Source organism: Ceratosolen solmsi, unplaced genomic scaffold (genome assembly GCF_000503995.2).
Source record: "Ceratosolen solmsi marchali unplaced genomic scaffold, CerSol_1.0 scaffold138, whole genome shotgun sequence".
In the NCBI taxonomy this organism is placed as follows: domain Eukaryota; kingdom Metazoa; phylum Arthropoda; class Insecta; order Hymenoptera; family Agaonidae; genus Ceratosolen; species Ceratosolen solmsi.
In genome coordinates, this window is record NW_011948473.1 from 1 (window position 1) to 21,083 (window position 21,083).

The 21,083-nt window shown below is 30.7% G+C and overlaps 2 protein-coding genes across 2 annotated transcripts in view; both read right to left on the bottom strand.

Annotated features, from left to right (window-relative positions):
- Positions 1-1,574: 1,574 nt before the first annotated feature.
- Positions 1,575-8,457, bottom strand: LOC105366980 (uncharacterized; the record flags this gene model as incomplete). Its single annotated transcript, XM_011505600.1, has 5 exons — positions 8,397-8,457; positions 7,795-7,805; positions 7,506-7,688; positions 5,081-5,260; positions 1,575-1,672 (listed from the first exon to the last, which is right to left on the bottom strand). Coding segments are annotated over exons 3-5 (321 nt in total), but the record flags the coding sequence as incomplete, so codon positions are not given.
- A 6,247-nt stretch (positions 8,458-14,704) lies between these two features.
- Positions 14,705-21,083, bottom strand: part of LOC105366981 (uncharacterized) — a 32,820-nt gene continuing 26,441 nt past the window's right edge. The window contains exon 4 of the mRNA XM_011505602.1: positions 14,705-14,992. Coding sequence (XP_011503904.1) covers positions 14,705-14,992 — 288 coding nt within the window. The remainder of the gene's footprint in view (positions 14,993-21,083) is intronic.

Sequence of the window (21,083 nt, forward strand, 5' to 3'; positions counted from 1 at the left end):
CGTGTCTTGTCGGCAAACCCTCACCTTAGTTCAAAGTCTGACGCTTATGAATATACGCAGCGCACCATTTACCGCTCATTACACCGGTAACACGTAGCAGTATCATTCACGAGGTAACAGCCCTTCAAACCTTTACTTCCATTTGAATTTATTGCAGTGCGCAAATATCAGGACAAAGTACGCTTGCTACGATACGAGTGTATCTCAAGTAACAACAACTACATGTGTTGCGCTCTATTACAACCATAACCTCAAATACGCACGTGCTCATCCAAACAGCGCGAGTGTTTGGATGACTCAAACTTCGCGCCAGTCTGCGCTCAACCACCACGCTGCATAGATGAGTAGTATACATTAATCCACCACAAGAATTATTTCCATAATTAATAATAGTAACTAGTCAACCTTGTCATCAATAAATAACAGAATAAACAGTATACATTTATATTGCATTATTATAATATCCCTTCCACTTGTGACCCATCATCGCTATCACACAACACCCGTGGTCTCTGAGTTATCAACGGCATCAATTTGTATCCTTCGAATCAATCTTGGTAAAACAATCCCGAGCGGCGAATACATTTTGTACAACTAGTAATAACAGAAATCTTACATTTTTTAGAAGTTCCCTTCAAATAGACTACATTTTTAACAAAATATTATTTGGCAAATATTATATGTAAAAATATTACATAATTTAATTTATACATAATTGTAATGGTTATACTATAATTGTATTAGATATTAAATATTTGTGGTAAGTACAGAACAGATACTCGTGTAATATTAAATACGAATGGATAAAAATTGGAATGGTGTTATAATAAATTAATTTAGCAATATAAATATTATTGAATAAGCACTAAAGTATAATATATAAATATTTATGGCAAGATTTAAATTCCTTATTATTTTATAGCAAATAATGTAAAATTTTAGTAAATGTTTCAAGTTATTTCTTAAAATTAAAAAAAATAGAAAATCGCAGAAAAAAGTCATATTAACTAAAAAGGGGAAATATTAAAAGCGAATATCATTATTGAAATATGCACAAAAAATTTTTCATTTACATAGAATGTGTATAATACTAAATAATAAAATTTGAAATATATGTCGAATACTGAAAATCAGTGACCTTGATATAAAATATACAAGACTATTAAATTATGAAATACAAATATTCTTCTATTTTATTTTTTATGTATTTTTCAAAATAGTGTTAAATGAAAAACAAATAATATTATTTAAGAACTCAGTTATTTTATCTATAAGTATATCTTAATTATTTTTAAAAAACATTTATAAAGAAAGAAAATATTCACGAAAAAGAAAAATAATACTTAATAATTTTTTCTTGTACATCAGATATTATTGAAATCATTCTTAAGTTAATTTACCTGAGAATTTCTAACCAAAGTTTTTTATTAATATTTGGACTACAATTTTAAATATGAGTTTTAAGATCTGAATATAGTGTGAAAATCCATCAATTTCATTCTATAATTCTTATTAATTAACAAAATATTATATATAATTAAATATAATTAAAAACATATAATTAAAAAACTTACACAATCTTTAGGGGCCAAGTGGTTACTAAGATTATCGTTGGAATAATTAGTATTATTACAACGGGAATGCTGAATAGATGTAACCAAATTAATTGAATCTGTGAATTAAATTTGAATATAGTATTAAAATTATATTATAAAAAATAAAATATTCTATTAAATTAATGACTGCAAATATCATTCCTGTAATACACGCCATTACTTTGACAAATAAAATTAAAATTCGATAAAAAGTTATTTGAATATCTTCAGAGATATATTCATATTAAAAATATCAATATAATATTCAATCAGCGAAGGTAAGTAACAAAACAGGGCCCGACTGCCTTTAATATGAATTTAACAACTTACTCAAACTAAAAAAAATATTTCACTTGTTACACGTCCTATTTAGGAATATGCCCATTTCTTTGCTAATCTTTACATTAGCAAAGATTGGTGGTGTTAATAGCATTTCACTCGCCACACTTCCTTTCAAGGAATGTTTCATTCTTGCTGTTTTCTTTCTTTTTCACAATTTCACTCTTCCAGCAAAAAATTCAAATTCATTGCTGATCCTTACAACAGCAATAGCATCGTCACCATCACCAAGGAGCAACTATATCGTTGTGATTCAACATAGTTCATACTCTCCTATGAGAAGTGAATTAAGCTCATCAATAATTGTTAATAAACCATATATTAACGAAGTTGAAACACACTGTATGTTTCTACAGCTATTCCATATATCTTCTTCCCAAGTGTTCGATTTTAAAAGCTTAGCTCATGGCTCGAACTACCAATTCAATAGTTCGGTGGATTAGTCTCTCGTCAGGATAACATTAAATGAAAAAATAAGTGACAAGGCTGAAAAATATCATGTATTTAGTAAAGAAATATTTATTATTTGTAAATAATTATAATAATATTGCAATGTTGTGGAGAAAGAAGATTATTCTATTAAAGTAATGAGGGTGTGTTCTTGTATTCTTGATTATTGTAGATTCTATGGATATAACTGTGTATCTTGAAGTTGAGGTAATGCTGATGTTGTAAATATCAGCTGGTGTAGTCAATCAATCATGCTTGTGAGGTAGCATGAGAAGATGGTGTTTGAATAAAGTATGCTTGATGTATGAATAACTATACTTGATATGGTGTAAGATGTCTTTAATTATTTATGGGGGCAGTAAAAGAGTCTAGTCACAGGTAATAGTGGTTAATGATAAGCCTTTTAGATCTTGAAGAACTTAATAATCTGTATTTATAGTCGATTAGTCGATTGTTGACCTTCCTTGACAACGTGCTTAACGCATAGCGACACTTGTGTCAGCTGTTGAGGGCCTGTACGGTTTCGAAGTATTAGTTCGAGAGAACGTAAGTTTACCCGACTTATTTTTGTACAAGATGTGACTAGCTAATTTATTAATATAAAAAGATGTACCTTGTGAGCTGCAGGCAAGGTGTATTAGTTGCTATGTAATTGATGTCCCCTTTGATTACTATTCCTTTGGCTTCATTGTAATCACTTCTAAATCTGCCGATTTCCCTTTATTAATGCACACGTGTATTATTAACTTGAATACTGAATATATGGCCACGTGTTGTCTTCACAGTATACTGAAACACTGAGCGGCAGTTACACTTAAATGAGCGTACGATCCTTTTGAATACGCGCACGAACTGAAGGCTTGATCGTTCCGTGGCGGCTCTGCTGAAAATACCGACCATTCCATGGAGGTCCTGCTGAGGGCAGATCGAGACCCGTGTACCATGGCTTCTACTGGTAGATGATTAAATCGGTTCACTATGGTTGGTCACTGTGGTCGAGTCACGGCAAGATGTTAGCCGCAAGCGCAGTTGAGCGAGGGTGGTTCGGCCAGAAAGCCGGTCAGCAAGAGAGGTTTTCATCGAGAGAGATTTTCAGCGAGAGCGCGAGGCGCGCCCCGTGCGTGCCTTATATATCCACGCGGCGGCTCACTTAGCTGGCAACAAAGCATAGTCGTTCTCGCACTAATTCTTACTCGAGGCGTAGAAAGAAAAATCTAGATCCTTCGAGAATTCAACGAAAGAAAAATAGGATGTAATACCTTTCTTGCCGAGTTTTGTTTATAAAAATTCGTCCGAGTGCACGTCCAGATCCGAGCACGCGTGCCGCTCCGAGCGCGCGTGACGTGCCGCGTACAGCGCGTATGACCTACTTTTTCTTAAATTCATGGAAACTGCGTCAATCTCAAACACCAAGCATCCGCTAGGGCGGACGGCAAATTATTATAAAGATATCGAAACATTGGCAGTTCGAGCCATGAAATCAAACCGTTTCGAATAGACACATAAGTTGATTATATTTAAATCATATTACATTTTTATATTTTATAAACTAAAACAATGATTAATGATATAAAAAATAAAAATATAATCTACATATGTAGAGCAAATCAGTCCTCCTAGCTTTCAAACAACGAGTAATCGCAAATATAATTAAACCGAATGAGTAAAAGAATAATGGCAAAATTGACCATGCAGTAATTAGGTTTAATTTAACAACAAAGACTAATTAATAGGCTTGCTCCAAATGCAATTAAAAAATTTTAAAACTTCTAAAAGCTGATAATTGTAAATTTGAAATAGTTGATATGTAAAAAAACAAGCAGATGAAAGTGTTATCAGAAAAAATCATATTTTAAACAATAAAGTAATTGCACTTTCAGCGTTTAACATCGAGGGAAATTAAAAAGGTAAATAATTGATGGTACAATAGTGTTGATATAATCGTAAACATTATTTTACAATAATCTAACAAAGTGATTATACATTTTCATACTTTTTTTGTTTATCAATTTAAAATTGTCATTTATTTTATTTCTTTCTTAAATAATCAGATATAAAAAATAATTCTAACTTGCATAAAGAAAAAAGAATAAAATAAAACAGAAATTATACAAAAATATTACCGATCTTTACAGATTGTACATATTAAATATATTTCAATAAATATTTATTATTAAAATAATTACTTTGAAAAATCATATCCGTAAGTTTTTAATGTGTGTTTAGTATTAATATATAAAAGTGTTTTTCTATTTATATTAGAACGACGCAATTGCTAAATACTCCGGATGCAATGGAAGAAAAGTATATACAACATTGCAAGAATTCTCTACAAATTTTAGAATTCCTTTTTCAATTACATAATGTATTGTAGGTATTTTTATTTCTAACTGGGAACATATTTAAATTTCTCAATAAATAAATAGGTAAATTAAAATTTTTCAATTTTCAATAAAATTACAATTTACTTAATATAATAGGGTATATAGGAGTGTGTGTGTGTGTGCGCGCGCGCGAGCGCGCGCGTTAAAAATATAAGTAAATTCATTACTATTTATATGACATTTTTATTCATAATTTAATCTAACTGCCTGTGAATGAATTACATATGAAAACGATTTAACTAAGATATATTATATTCAATTTTATATTTTATAAACTATCATTAATAATTTAACACGAATTTTGCATACTACCTAATTTCTTAGAAAATTCCAAAATTTGATTTTTATGGCAAATTTCTTTTGACGGATCTTCATATTCTGATTTAATACGAAGTAACCTCTCTGGTAAAGGTATTTCTAATTCTGAAACGCTATGTAGATTTAATCTATAATTTAATGCATAAATTCCACTCTCATTTCCTTGCTGTTGATCTAAAAAGTAAAAAATATTATATTCCTTAATTAATTAAATCTTATATTTGCTCACTAAAAATTGTCTGCGATCAGACTAAAAAACATTCCGGTGATGTTAGGTGGGGGGAATTGCTGGTAAGTGGAGGAAGCAGACGCACTTATTCAATTCAACACATAGCGTATCTTGGTTTTCTATTTATTTTCAGACAACAATGATATAATTATAAAATGGTGTTTATAGAATTATGTTGATGGCGATTGTAAAATGATTATAAATCTGTGAAACTCCTTCAGTGATTTTCTGCGGCTGTCGTGGGGCCTCCTTGTGGTATGCCCTGATTGTCGGTGATTAATAGTTCAAGTGCGGCCGTTCGCCGGACCTTTGCAAACTGTTTTATGGTTTACTAGACTCATGCCAAGCGGTCGCTGGTTCGCCTTTGCTATTTAATTTCTCCTTTTATTAGGTTCACGGTAATGTGTTTGTAATATCAAATTTTTGCTAATAAAGTGTTGGTGTGGTGTTTCAATCAAAATTCACTCTTGAATTACACTTAGCACTCGTGTCTGTTTGAATGTGACCTTTAAAGGATTATGATTTTGTATCGCGCCACTGTTGGCTTATGAGAGTATTAAGTTATATTTGGCCAGTTATGTACGTATACTACAATTCATCTCTGGTATGTGGCTGTGTTAATAACTGATAACTGATTGACTGAGTAATGCTAATGAGCGATAACAGTTGCGAACGATTGGTAAAATTATACTGAGAAATAACTGATGACTGAGTAAATGGTCAAGGTATAGTGAGCGTCTATGCGTGGCGAGCTACGCTTAAATATTATCGTGGCAGCTTGCAACGCTGGCAGCAGTGATCGAGCTTGTTGCTAGGCCGAAAGTCTTGATGACGTCAGAACGAAGCTACAGAATATTCGAGAAGTCTAGAAGTATACTGCCTTGGAAGGTTTGAGAATTGTCAATCGCCGTTGCTATGCGGAAATATTGTAGAACTCTAGACAATAAGGCGTAGACTATTCAAGAATTCGAAGAACCAATTTTTACAAACATAAGCGTCCGAGAACTTGTACTTTTCCCATTTTTTTAAATTCTTCGTCGTTGCTCCATCTCCAACAGTTATATTATTTATAAATTTTATAAATATATAATATATTATATATAAATTAAATTTATAGATTTATGTTTTTGTCAAAATACGTTTATGTCTTATGTTTTTATTTATATTTATACAATTTTAATAACATTTCGTATTTCATTTTAAAAAAAATAATTTAAAAAATGCAACTATTGTCAAAGAAATAATTCGATAGCCGTTTACTTAGAATGACATTATCCTTATAATAATCATCATATAATAATCATAGAATGATATTGATGATTGAATTTCAAATACTATCTCATACGATGTTACTGCTTGATGTTCATATGAATGAACGTCTACTAATGATAATGAAATAACCATATTAAATATATAATATAGTAATATAGATAATATAGTAATATAGTATAATATAGATAATAAAGTATCGTTTTAACTATTGCACCTAGATATTGCTAATTCCTTATCCTAGTGTATTTACTGTTACAGATGTATCAAGCAAATATATTTTAAAAAAATTATTCAATAAGCATTTAAATTTAACCAAAATTTTGATCAGAAATTGGTATTTTAGATGTTGCTTATATTACATGTAGTTAGTATATAAACCAATATTTTTCAACAGATAAAAGTATTGACCAGGCTTTGAGGAAATATAGCAGCAGCTTATTGTTTATTAATTTTAATTCTAATAACAACATTCATTTATAAATTTATTGTAAATTTTGTTATAATTCGACTAATTTATTTATTGGTATTCTATGTATTATTATTTTGAGCATTGCTTTCATCTTTGTATGGATATTATTTATTATCTGAATATATGACCATACGAACAAAATAAAAGTACGTGTTTTATAATTTTACATAAGTATACATAAATTTTACATAAATATTATATAAAGATAATTTACAAATTTTAAAGTATTACTCTTTATAATCCGATTTCGTTGTATCAAAAACTATTATTGTTTTATCTTTAATAAAAAATTATTTATATTTAATATAACATTTATTAAATATCTAAAAATATAAATTTATAATTAATATCTAAATAATTTATTGCGATTCTCAATGTTTTAAATATAAAAATTAAACTGTTTATTTGTATCAAACTGATTAAAGAATATTAATTAAAGATAAACTTACTTATTACACGTGCTGAAGATCCTATGGGTAATAATCGTTCCATTGCAGGTATTTTTATTGAAATTTTCTTATTACATCTGGATGCAATATCTTGATTATTCGTAAACTGTTCACAATGAGAAGAGCCAGTTGAATATGATTTTTTTTTGTTACATGTGTTGGTAGATGACAAATTCGAAAATACTATTGAATATGTTAAATGTTAATGTTTAATGTCGTTTTTACTTTAATATGGTATAGTTTTAAGTATAGTTTTAAGTAAAGATTACTTGTAAGAAAAAATACTTACCATCAAATGATCTGAAAAAATAAATGATACACTATTTTAATATATATTCATTTGCTTTACTACATTTATAATAAAAATAAGTAATTATTTTATTTTATAAATATTTGAAAAATTCTGTCATAATTCTTTATTTAGTTATCTAATAAGTATATTTAAACTGTACTTTTTTATCATAATTATTAATTATTCAAAATTAAATATTTTAAAAATTAATTCAATATTAAAAGTGAAAAACATAAAAACAATGTTATTTGCAAATTAAAATTTTTTTTTAATTAAATGTATTATTAAATTAAATTTCAATTACAAATTCAGTAAAATACAATTTTGAATAAGGCATATTAATGGTTGTAACTACTTGAACAACCTGAAGTCCGCAATGGTTCCTTCAATTTATATTGAAAAAGAATTAACAAATTTCTTCAATTAATAATGTGTGTTTGATGATACTGTAAATTGCGTGGTAAATTGTAATTAAATACGAAACGATGATTAATTATCGTTGCTTTATGTTTTTATTATTGCTTTTAAAATTAGAATTCTCAAGATTATGATGAACAGTTATAATTTACAATATAAATCAGTATATAAACTATTCATACCTATTGTTTAAGGTGTAATCTTTTCCAAATTTTTGTTTAAAAGTATTATTTGTATTTATACTATTTTGATTATTATCATTGTACAATGATTCAAAATTTAAAACATTGTCATTCTTTTTGGAAATATTTTTTATTTGCTGAAATATATAATATGGAGTTACATAAATATAAAAAATAATCATAATTAAATAAAATTATTAAAATATTACTGAAAAGCAATATATGGATGGGATAAAGTAAAGTAACATGTAGCAGTACATTGAATAACACTGACGATTTTCTTTATAAAATATATCTTCATGCACCTTTGTATCATTATATACAATAATGACAAATTTAATTACCGATGATATGCGCGTTTATTTATGTACTTTTGTTCAAAGTTTAAATTGGTCGATATATAAAATTATGTCAAACAATTTATCTACGAAAATAATTGGATTTTATAAGAAAATTGAAAAAAATAAAGTGAATAGAAATGAAAAATTTAATAAAATAATTATTAAGCAAAATAATTGCAGCAGTATTAACGAATTTCTATGTATTGTAACATTTATATTTATCTTCAATGGATTCTCATCCACTAACTATAATTCTCTCGCAGTGTCTCTAATATTATAATTCATTAATTTAAATATAATTATTATAATTATAATTCATTATTTAAAATTAATTTATATTTGAGAAACTATTAGAATTATCAATGATTACTTTATGTGTATTTTTTTATCAGACTACTTTCCTGCGTGAATTAATATCATTTTTCTCATTCTATTAATGGCAAATTATTTCAATATTTTTGTATTGATATTTTTTATTATATTATAACTTTTTGGCTTTAATTAAATAATAAATAACAATTCAATATTTATAATTCTAAATATGATATAATGAATTAATTATAATCTAAATTTATATGTTTAGAATTAGACTATGGCCACGAGTTTCCCGGTGGGAGAAAAGTGTGAGCAAGTGGAATCCTTAATTCTGTATTTAACACATCTGCTCTTCGTGCTTGGTATTTTGTTTATTTTACAATTACAATATAATGATTCTACGTTGATCGTGAAAATCGTTGAGATCTTGCCGTTTATTGGTTGTTGTCATGTGGTGTCAGCATGCACTGCATATACAAGTAGGAGGTTGTAGATCTCTGGATTCTCTTGATGCAATATGCTTGGTGGTGAAATACTACACTGAGCGTGAGAGATCGTAAGTAAATTATTAATAATTTATATTATTAATAGTAAATTTTCGGAAGATTGATAGATTGATTTTTATTTCTGACTGTAATATGGAATTTAACTATAAGACCTACATAAACATCCGCATATCACATTTTACAACATGACATACTTTTAATCATGATGCCCCTTTACATTTATTATACTCATTTTTAAACAATTTTAAATTATTTTAATTATAATATAATATAAAATAATATAATATAATATAATTTGAAATAAAAAATTTAATTTATTGTTATTATCATTTTTTTTTATTTTAAAAATTTATTTTTACAAACAATGATATAATAATATAATATTATTTATTATCTATTATTAAGTTTTTTTTAATTTCTATTTGTTGGAGATTGCGAGGCCTTTTTCAATAAAATAAAACATCTAGCAAAGCAACATCATTAAATTGTCATTAGTCTTCAATAAAACTTCTGCTCTTTTTGTATCAAGCTAAAACATCATTAAACTCGATCATAAAGCTTGAAGAAAACCTTCTCACTGACGTCGGAGACACGAAAAGGTCAGTACATGTGGAAAACCCCGAAAATCAGTTATGCTAGTTTTTGACGCGTTAATGACCTAAATGTTTACTGGTACGGACACGTCGGCTCTGCTTTTACTAGAACAATTGGAAGTACAAGATGTACGTAAACTCTTGGCCATAAACAAAGTTTCTTACTTTTCACTGCAACCCAACACCCCAGCACGTGTGACATCGGGCAATCGGCATACATGCACATTCAAGACAATGCTTACATTGTTCTCAACTCCGCCGAATCTTGCCAATCGACGATAGCCAATAGTTAACGCTCCCAGAGGATCTGCCATATCGATAAGTCACAGAAAAGAGAGAGAAGAAGAATAGGAGGAGCCCCCCTTCATACACTTTCTCGATTTTAGCATATTCAAGACTGTCTAAAAATAGAGTACCGGGCGAGGAGGGCTAAATATCTAAAGTTAGTTGTAAACTCCTAGAGGGTGGAAAGGAGGATTGCGGGCAAGTGGACCGGATAGTGCATGTATTCAATAATAAATAGTTTTGGTATTTGTTGTAGTTTATTGCGATAATTGCATTAGTTGTTATCCGGGATCAGACTAAAAGCCTCCCTGTGATGGTGAATGGAGGCTTGCTGGCAAGTGGAAGGGGCAATATAATAATTGAATACTGCCTTTAGAGTGTAGTGCTTTTCCCTTTATTGAATATAATAAATATAATAAATAGTCAGTGATCCATGAATGTCGAAATGAATGTATGATACAATGAATGGATGAGAGTTTCTTCAATTAATATTTGTGACGATAATTCTGTAAGTGTATTCTTGATAACCTGGAGCTAGATTCTCCTTCTCCTTATGAATTCGTAGTAGTAGTGGGAGACTCGCGCTGGTAGGGGCAGCGAGTTGAGGCCGCCTTAGCCGCTGGCGTAGAATGAGCGCTATAGTGGTTTGGTGGCAGATGTCCGTGTGACGTCACTGCTTTACGGAGTGGGAGATTCACTCGAACCGTATACTGTGATATCGATAATTTGCGGTATTGGTATATGTTAGTAGTGTTGCCGCTTACGTAGTTGACAGGAGCTGTGTATTGGTAAGCCGTAAAACGTGTGCAATAGCGTAGCTTACGTACGGGCTGGAGTTGACTCAGTAGTATTAGTAGTACGTAAGAGCGAGTGTAATAGTCTCGCTTACCTACATGTTGGAGTCGATCTCAGTAGTATTGACTGGAGCCGAGCTGAAGAATGACGATCTTGTCGTAATGAATGCTTGATTGAACTAGTAAGAGGGCGAGAGCATCAAATGCTGCTCCTTAAATATCCTAGGACAAGCTTGCGGATCCGGTGATTAATCATTCTTGCCAAGCTGATTGTTAGACGTCACTAGAGTCCAGCCTTGGGGAGTTCGTCGGCTTTGTTAGTCGGAATTGTATTGTAATATTCACAGAATTGTGTTTATGACTCGGCGCACAAATGTTTCTAACTAAGCACAGGTGTCTTTACCTTTTCCAATTGGTATACCGCTTAAAACTGCTGTAATCCGTAACAGTTGTATTATAATGATTTTTAGTTGATGTTTGAATGCCTTCATTTCTTAAATTACGTATTGATATTGCCACAGAGCATAATGTGCGTTCCATGTACAGGTAGAATGCACGTAGTGGTGGAGTTATACACGTAGAAGAACAATGTCGTAAACCCCCGCGCTTCCTTGTGTAGTGACACGTGGCAGTATCTAGAGTTTGCCTTATTATTGTCTTATTGCTCACCTTCGAAGCTCTGCAGGTGTGCTCTTGGTGGCACTTCATCTTCGTCTGCAAGTATTGCTCATTACGAAGCCTCGTAAGTCTATCTTGTGGGAACTAAACTTGCCCCTAATGCGTTTGTAGATTGTGTGCGTTTGATCGCTCTACAATTCTTTACCTTGTGTGGAATATTGTGTATTATTATCGTTATTAAGGAATGGAACTTTTACCTTGTGAGTTTTGCAGATTTTGTGCTCTTGATAGCAGCTAGTGATGTCTGCAGGTTGTGCCTCGTGCAGCAGCTTCTAGTTTCCTTTTTTCGGATGTCAACTGGAAGGATGGTTTTTTTGCTTATATTTTTATGACTTGATTATCCAAGAAGTATTATGGCTTGTAGTGAATGGATACTTTATGCCATAGTCGCGTCAAATTTCTCGCCGCATTAGTTTTATGACGTGTTTCGTTAGACACATGATCACATATTCTCGCCGGATGTGTTTATGAATTGTTTTTCTATAGATAATCAAGGGTTTGCTTATTCCGGGACTTTTATCTCGAGTTTTCCAAATGTCTAATGAGCTGGGAGTATTCTTACTTTCTTGAACAAAAAATATACCCGGAAGGAAGTGGAAATAAAGGCGTGCATGATTAATCATGCCGCCCAAAGTCGCACTCTGATTCGATACAAGAAAGAAGAAGATGTTGCTAGTGAAACCGAGTCAGTGAACTATTCAAGCAGGACAAATGCAATGTACCAAAATTTATTCTTACGAAAAGTTACGACTATACCCAACAAGGAGGAAAAGTGTCTTGTAAAAATAGCTTTCATTCTGTGATTAGTGACCACAGATACAGATAATCTCGCCAAGCAAGTAAGGCCCAAAGAAGAGATTCCCATCCTCTCATGAAATAGAGACAAGGAAAGTTCAAGTGTCAGTAGTTCGCATATGGAAACATCACTTTCACACCCGTGAGGAGAAATAAGGAATATAACACTACAGCTCCAAGTAAATCTGCATTAGTGTTCATTCTTCTCCTCACGGACTATTCAGAAAACGGACCTACAAGCATTTAATATCCAGAAGTTTCGCGCAATTCATCGACGCGCATTTCCTCTAACCTCAATCTTAGGCTCATGCTCATTCACACGACTTATTATTAAAGGTAGCTGCAACACGTGCCAAGACCACGACGCAGCCAAGACCAGTAATGTTCGTTCAAGAGCATAACAAATAGCCATAACCTGTCAAGTGATAGTATTGAAAGTGACAATAATTTATAGCGTATTTATTTTCACAGTAAATCACTATTTCACACGCACCGTCCAGAGGATTAGGAATTTCAAAATCGTCTAGTTCTCCAATAGAATATATCACAAGGCCACAATATTATTGAGAAACGTAAAGGTCTTTTATGACTTCATCACGATTAACAATCTCTATATTGAAATTAAATTGAAAATAAATGGAATAATCAGAAATAAGAATTATATGTGTTAATTATTGAATCTGTGCATTAACCCTTGCACTTGCCCGCGCATTTTCCCACACAACACCTAGTGGTTTTCTTAGTTAATTCTAAACAATATTCTAAGTAATATTTAATGACTAAATATTATTGACAATACAATTTTAAAAGCTTCTTACCTCTAAATTGTAAAGATTTTCACTTGGTAAATGAATGAATTTTTCTTTAGTCATACTAAAGTTCTTCGGTAATTTCAATTTTTTTCCTTTCTTATATGAACTAGAATCTTTAAATAAGTTCACATTTGATGCAAGTATTGTTTCATTACATATAGTAGCACCATTATGTATTTCTTCTAAGTATTTACCGCTTTGTAGAGATTCATTAGATTTTGGACTTTCCGGAATTGCTGCCAATTCAGATTCGGTATCTTCTACGTTGATAGAATGGCTTAGAAAAAAATTATATATTAAAATAAAAATTAATAAATAAATTTAATTATTTATTGAAGTGAATAGAGTAATTTATATATTACTTATGATTCTAATCATTATATCAGTAAGTGATAGCTTCACTAATCAGCCGGGCATTCACTTAGCCTGCAATAATATTACATGCATAAATGCAAACAAAACATTTAATGATTATAAGTACTGCGTATTACAAGGAAAAATAATGATTTAATTAAAATTTGTATTATGATAATGGTTATGATACAAATAAACGTGTAAATTTAAAAAAGAAATATTTCCTTGTTCCTTATCCGTTAATTTTTCAATAAATTAGCAGATATATATTTATTATAGTAAATAGTGTAACTTGAATTAGCTTTTATATTCACGCGAGTTTTTATTTTTACATTAAATTTAAAAATATATCTTTGAAAGACCTTTCTTTTTTTTTGCTTAATTACTATACTTAATAATGAATAGATACAAACTCCATCTTTAAAAATGTTTCATTATCAGTGAAGTTACTTCTTCTTTATTTTTGTATATTTGTTAAATCAATAATTATATATTTATTTATATATTATTTTATAGATGTATAGAGTATATCATATTCTAAATATAACATAATAAGTTAGGCTAAGAGAAATATGTTTGTTATTAAGTGAGTGTTTTTGTACAAAAGTGTCCGATGAACCGACTTGTTCCACCAAATCCGGTTATCCGGCTCGAAGGACCAAAATGTTTAGAATTAACTCAGAGACCATGAGATTTTATGTGGGAGAAATGTGCGGGCAAGTGAAAGGTATAGCGTATTTAATTCAATATTAACATATCTGTTTGTTATGCTGTTTATTTCGTTAATTTCCAGATACAGAAATGATTCTTGTTGCTGATATCAATCGATGAACTCTTAGGTTCTGGACACTTCACACTTGGCTTTAGCATGCACCTTAATTAGGTTTAGGAAGTTGTAAATTTTCTGATTGTCTTGGTGTAGTGTACCGGTTTTATTCCCTGGGAAGTGAGAGGATGTAAAACTCTTACCACTTCTTCGAGTAGAGCCGCATGGTATAGCTGCGGTTGTTTCGTGCACTGGTGGCACATGCGGTTTCGACGATTCTGCAAGATGAACACTGAATGGCGCGAAGAATGGCTTGCCGACATGTTCTTCATGCGTCTGGGGCACTAGCGAGATTCTCTTTGGATACAGGCAATAGAATTAGTTAAGATAATTTTACGTGGACCTTTGAAGCGGCCTTAATCCTTTAAGTATATTCGGTGACCTGGCTCCTGGCGAGACCTAGATTGAGAGATTATGTCTATGACGCCTTGAGTAGACGAGACTATAAACGAAGACTTCTCTTCGGACTTAGATGAAGGAACTTTTTTACCAATTCTTTTATCGATGAGTACTTCACCTAGTCAGGTAGTGACTAAATCTTATGGTTGTCCCTCCTAAATAGAGTTCACTGCATATGTTTCCACTTGGGACCCCTTCTCTTTTATTGTGTCCAATCAGAGAGCTTTATAGAGTGAGAGCAGCGCCTCACACGGCATTACCTTCAATCAGAAAGCTCAGTCTTCTCTTGGCCTTCGCACCAAGAAGAGCTCTCGATCTGATTGTCCTCGAAGCGCCCCTGGCGGTCGAATGACAGACTTGACAACAGGTGAGGGGGAACATACCGTTAAAATTTAGATTTTGGGCATAGCTATTCTTTTCAGCTGCCTAATAAGTTGGTTTTTCCCGAGTCTAACGACTTGTTTTGCCAGATGTTTAATGACACTCCTGCCAGATTATTATTGGGCAGGACTTTTCAGAAATCTAACGACTATTTAATGATGTTGTTTTGCCAGATGTTTTATAGCATTGGAAAAGGGTCTCACAATCTCTAAGAATTTTATATTGTAATTTGTATATATTTATGAATAGGAATATATTTATTGTATGCGTAAGTTAAAACTATACAAACCACCAAACTTAAATATTATAATTTTGTGAAAATCTATATTAATTAACTATTCTAAAAAAATTATATGCAATGCATCATTAAAATCAGATGAGTCCTACTGTAAGTCTGCATCTAATTATATTAATAGTTCTTTATTGGCGATGGGCAATTTCTGAAGAAAACCTCTAATACTTATATTTTTTTTATATATATATATATATATATATATATATATATATATATATATATATATATTAATATATATTGTACAAAATTTATTCGCCGTTCCGGCTTGTTTTGCCAAAGCCGGTTCGAAGGATAAAAATTGAGGTCGTTGACAACTCAGAGACCACGGGTGTTGTGTGGTAGCCATGAAAGGTCACAAGTGGAAGGGATATTATAATAAAACAATATATGTTTATTCTGTTATTAATTGATGACAAGGTTGACTAGTATTACTATAATTAATTATGGAAATAATTCTCGTAGTGGATTAATGTACACACTCATCTATGCAGCGTAATGGTTGAATTTGATTGCAGAATGGCGCGAAGTTTGATTCGTCGACACTCGCATTGTTTGAATGACCGCCTGTGTAGTTGAGGTTATGGTTGTATCTGAGTGCGACACATGTAGTGTTGTTGTTTGAGAGATATACTCGAATCTTAGTAAGCGTACCATGTCCTGATATTGGCGTACTGCAATAAATTTAGATGAAAGTAAGAGTTTGAAGGGCCTTTACCTCATGAAGGATACTGCTACGTGTTCTGGCTATTATAAGCGTTGACTGATTCATAAGAGACCGACTTTGAACTAAGGTGAGGGTTTTCCGACAAGACGCCCTTTAGTTCGCCCTGGAATCTATTCCGCACTGTTGCTCTGGGGAGAGCTTCTTCGTCCTTAGTGGCTTGTCGATATCATAATTTCTGAATCTCAGAATATCAAATTATTGTAGTAATAATACTACTTACGAAGACTAATCGTTGATTCGTCACCGGACACTGATATGCGGATTGTTGTCGCTCCTCTAGCACATGTGATCACAGTTCCCTTGACAGCGTTAATGAACTTCCACTTGACACTTATTTGAATAAGAACTATATCGAGAGTGACTAATATTGAAAAATGCGTCCCTTAAATACATTTACTGATCATGAACAGCCTCTTTTTCTTTGGTTGATTGTCGATGACGTATTCTGAATCTTAAGTTTTATTTTATTATTGTAGTGGTGCTACGACTCACGAAGACTTGTCTTCGGACTTCGATAGGTGGATTGTCTTCGAACCTTTTGAACTTGTAACGACTGTTGCTTTGAACTGTTTTAATGGACTTCCACTTGACATTTATTTGAATACGTACTGTATCGAGAGTGTTTGAATCTTAAAAATGCGCCCCTTAAATACATTTGCTGACCTTGAACTTCACTTGAACCCCTTCCCTTATTTTTCGTCCAATCAGAGACTTCTCCCTTACAGAGCGAGGGCAGCGCCTCTTGTGGCTTCGGAGTTAATTAAGGGCCTAGTCGTCTCTTGGTCTTCATGATAAGAAGACCTCTCGTTTCCGCTGATGCATCTGGCGACAGCATGACAACTTGACGACAGGGGGGGGGGGATAAGACCTCGTAGGGCCGCTGGACATAATGCCTGAAGTAATTACCGAGCGGAGTGAATTCGTACGTATGCCTAACTGAGTGGGTTTTTCCGTGTTTATTGTATTGTTTCTGCAGATGTTTTATGACACTATTGCTAGATAGTTGCGAGCAAGAAAGTTTTGAAATCAAAACACAAATTTACGATATTGTTTTGTCAAATGTTATATTGCATTGAAAAAAAATCTCGCAATCTATCATATGTATATATATATATATTTCAATCACTAAAATTTTAAAAAGTAGATTAAATTGATTAAACAACAAAAAGAGACGAGTTTTATTAATACTATTATGGGATCAATAATAAATTTGCTGAAGTTATTCAGTTACTGTTCTCAATACTTTCAATAATTAAATTTTTTGCTTCTACTGAATGGTTCATAAATTAACAATTTTTTCAACATTATTCGTTTAATTTTCTTTTATTATTTATTTTTCGTTGTTTTATATTAAAATTAAACCTGTAAAAATTGTCATAAATATTTAAACTGACATCATAGTGTAATGTCAGTCGAGATAGACAATCAGGTACTATTAAAATAATGTTCTTATTATATTCACATGAAAAATAGGGTTTAATGCATCTTGATTATACACACTATTACTTCAAAAGTTTTTTTGTACATATTGTATAGAAATTAACTAAGAAAACCACTAGATGTTGTGTGGGAGAATGTAAGATGCCGAATGCCCGATGTAGCACATGCTGAGGTTTTGTGTTGCAGCGAAGGCAAGAAATGTTTTTATGGTCAAGAATTTTTCGTATATCTGGCACTTCCATTGTTCGTTTCGACAGATTCGACGCGGTCGTGCCAGTGAACATTTAGGTCATTAACGCGTCAAACAATGAACGTATTGGTAATGCTAAGTAACTGGCATAACTGATTTTCGGGGTTTTCCAGATGTGCTGACCCTTTCGTGTCTCTGACGTCTGTGAGAGGGTTTTCTTCAAGTTTTATGATCAAGTTCAATGACATTCTAGCTTGATGCAAACTGAGCAGGAATTTTACTGAAGACTAACAACAATTTAATGATGATGTTTTGCCAGATGTTTTATTGCATTGTAAAATGTCTCGCAATCTCGAACACATATTATGGAGGTTTAATTGGATTGCTATTATACTAAGAAGAATTATCTGCGTATCAGCATCCATTGCGATTGTAATCATATTATTCTCAATGTATATTTCCAACAGAATTTATTTACCTTAGTGTTCAATGGTATCATTTATATCTATATTAGAACAAAATTCTAATAATTTGCACATTATGATATATAAATTTCTTTACTTTTTTAATTTGAATTAATATTTTATCTTACAACCTGTAAATCTTCATAAGCATTCTTGGTTTAATATTGGAATTTCGAGAAAGTATAATGCAATGTATATATTATATTATATTATACATATATTATACATAGCTTCAGATACTAGTAAGACCCGCACTTGAGGATAAAACGTACGGCGTAGATACATTCTAGAAAAATTGACAGAATGTCGCAGTGCAATTTATTACAACGAATTTTCATTCATGTAAAATTAAATTTAATCAACTAGTCGAGCTTATAGATACTCATATATAATCCATATCGCGAGATACTCCCATTGAAGAAAATATACGTTAATAAAAAATGCGAATGAATTTGACTTGATAAACATTTTCATTGTTAATTGTTTTTAAAAATATTTTTTGTCGCTGTGTTTAATCTGTTCAATCCTACATATAATCATTTAGCGTCTTTTAGTAATGCCATTATTATTGCACTAAAATGCTTATTCTTTTTTTAATAATGTTAATAAGAAAAATTTATTTTAAATATTGATATACAGATTACTTACTATATTGATTATATAAATATTATTCCACCAATTTTAATATAAATATGGAAGTTTTTTACGTAAAGGTTATACAGAATCAACATAATAACATTAATCGATTGAACAAAAACAGTTTTGTTTGTATCAGCTGTATATAATTATTGACAGTCATCGAATATATATTTATATTAGTTATTAATATTAATAAGTAATTATTATATATACTAAATTACATTTATTTTCTATAATTCAAAGATCTATTTTTTAATTGTTTTATACGGCAAACATATTTGTTTCGAACTAAATAAAGATATATTTGCTATATTGCTATACGACTAATTAATATTTTACATATTAAATATAAACTAAAATGACACTAGAATGAAGTTATTAGAATGAAACTATTATTTATAAGTAATTGAAAAATATTAGCTTCCATTGGTACAAGTGGTTTTATATTATTGTTTGATGATATTTCATCAAATATTTTTGGGCTCCACATATTTCATGTAGCATGTTACTTAAATTTAACTATTAATTTATCGATTCTTAAAAATTTTGGATTCTATAACATCTAATGGTATATTTTAATATATTAATAAGCATTTCATGTATAGTGGTTAAACAATGTCTACATTTATTATGTAATATATTTATCTATTTGGCTGCCTGTATGTGCATGAATCCCTCAAATACATATTAGCTATAATATTGGATATAATAAGGAACTTTCAATATTATTTTTATAAATAATCAATAATAAATTATAAATATACATAATATATTATAAATATAAATAATAAATAATAAATAATAAATTTTTTTTAATAACAAAATGTATCAAGTTAAATTTAGCTACTGAAATTTGTACATAAAATTAAACTTAATGTTTTAATTAGTAAATAACTAAATGTTAATTTCAATATGAATAATGTAATATAAAATTTATTTACAGTGCAATGTCTTGATAATTTAAAAAAATTTAAACGAGTTATTATTCTAAATTACCTAGAAAATACATGTCTGTGAAAATTTTCTCCTTCATAATATGTATTTGTAAGTTGACTTGAAGAAAATTCATTAGGGTTTTGTATTATTGAATCTTCATGGGATAAACCTGATAGTATGATTTCTTGATTAACTTCAAGTAATGGTAAAGATGGATCTAAAATAAAAGTTGAGAAAGTGAAAGTTTATATATATATATATATATATATGCGTGTATGTGTGTCATTGCGTATCATGTAATATAGTGGGATATAGTAAAAATGAAAGATATCAGTTATTTATTTGAATAAGAAACAGTGGCTATGTTCAACTTTTTTTACTAACACAACTTTTGTAGTGTTTATTGTCACTATTTTATAAAAATAAAATTTTTTAATCGTCAATTGAAAGACAATGTACGAAAATTGCACTGATCCGTTGCACTGATCTGGCTCGAAGGACTAAATGATCCGGCTCAAAGGACCAAATGTTCAAATTGTGTGATTTTCTTGCTCCAAATACCAAGTTCGATAGTTTATTATGATTTGCCGCTCAGCCTTATGAATGCTTGGGAAGGAGTCAAGTGGAATTTAGTAATAACTTTAATTTAATTTTAATATGGTTGATTCAAATTTATTCACAATTATATTATTGTTTTGTTGGAATTATGTGTTGGAAGGGTATATACTATGTTCAATCACGATGATTCAGTTGTTTGAACTGATTCTGTAGTTAATAGTATATCTACGCAAGATATTCATTGATGTTGTTCATTTTGTAAGAATCAGCAACTGATAAATTACACTTTTATTAATGAGTATTGTTGTGCTATATGAATAATTGCGATATGCTAATTTTGTAAGAATTAGCAATTATTTATG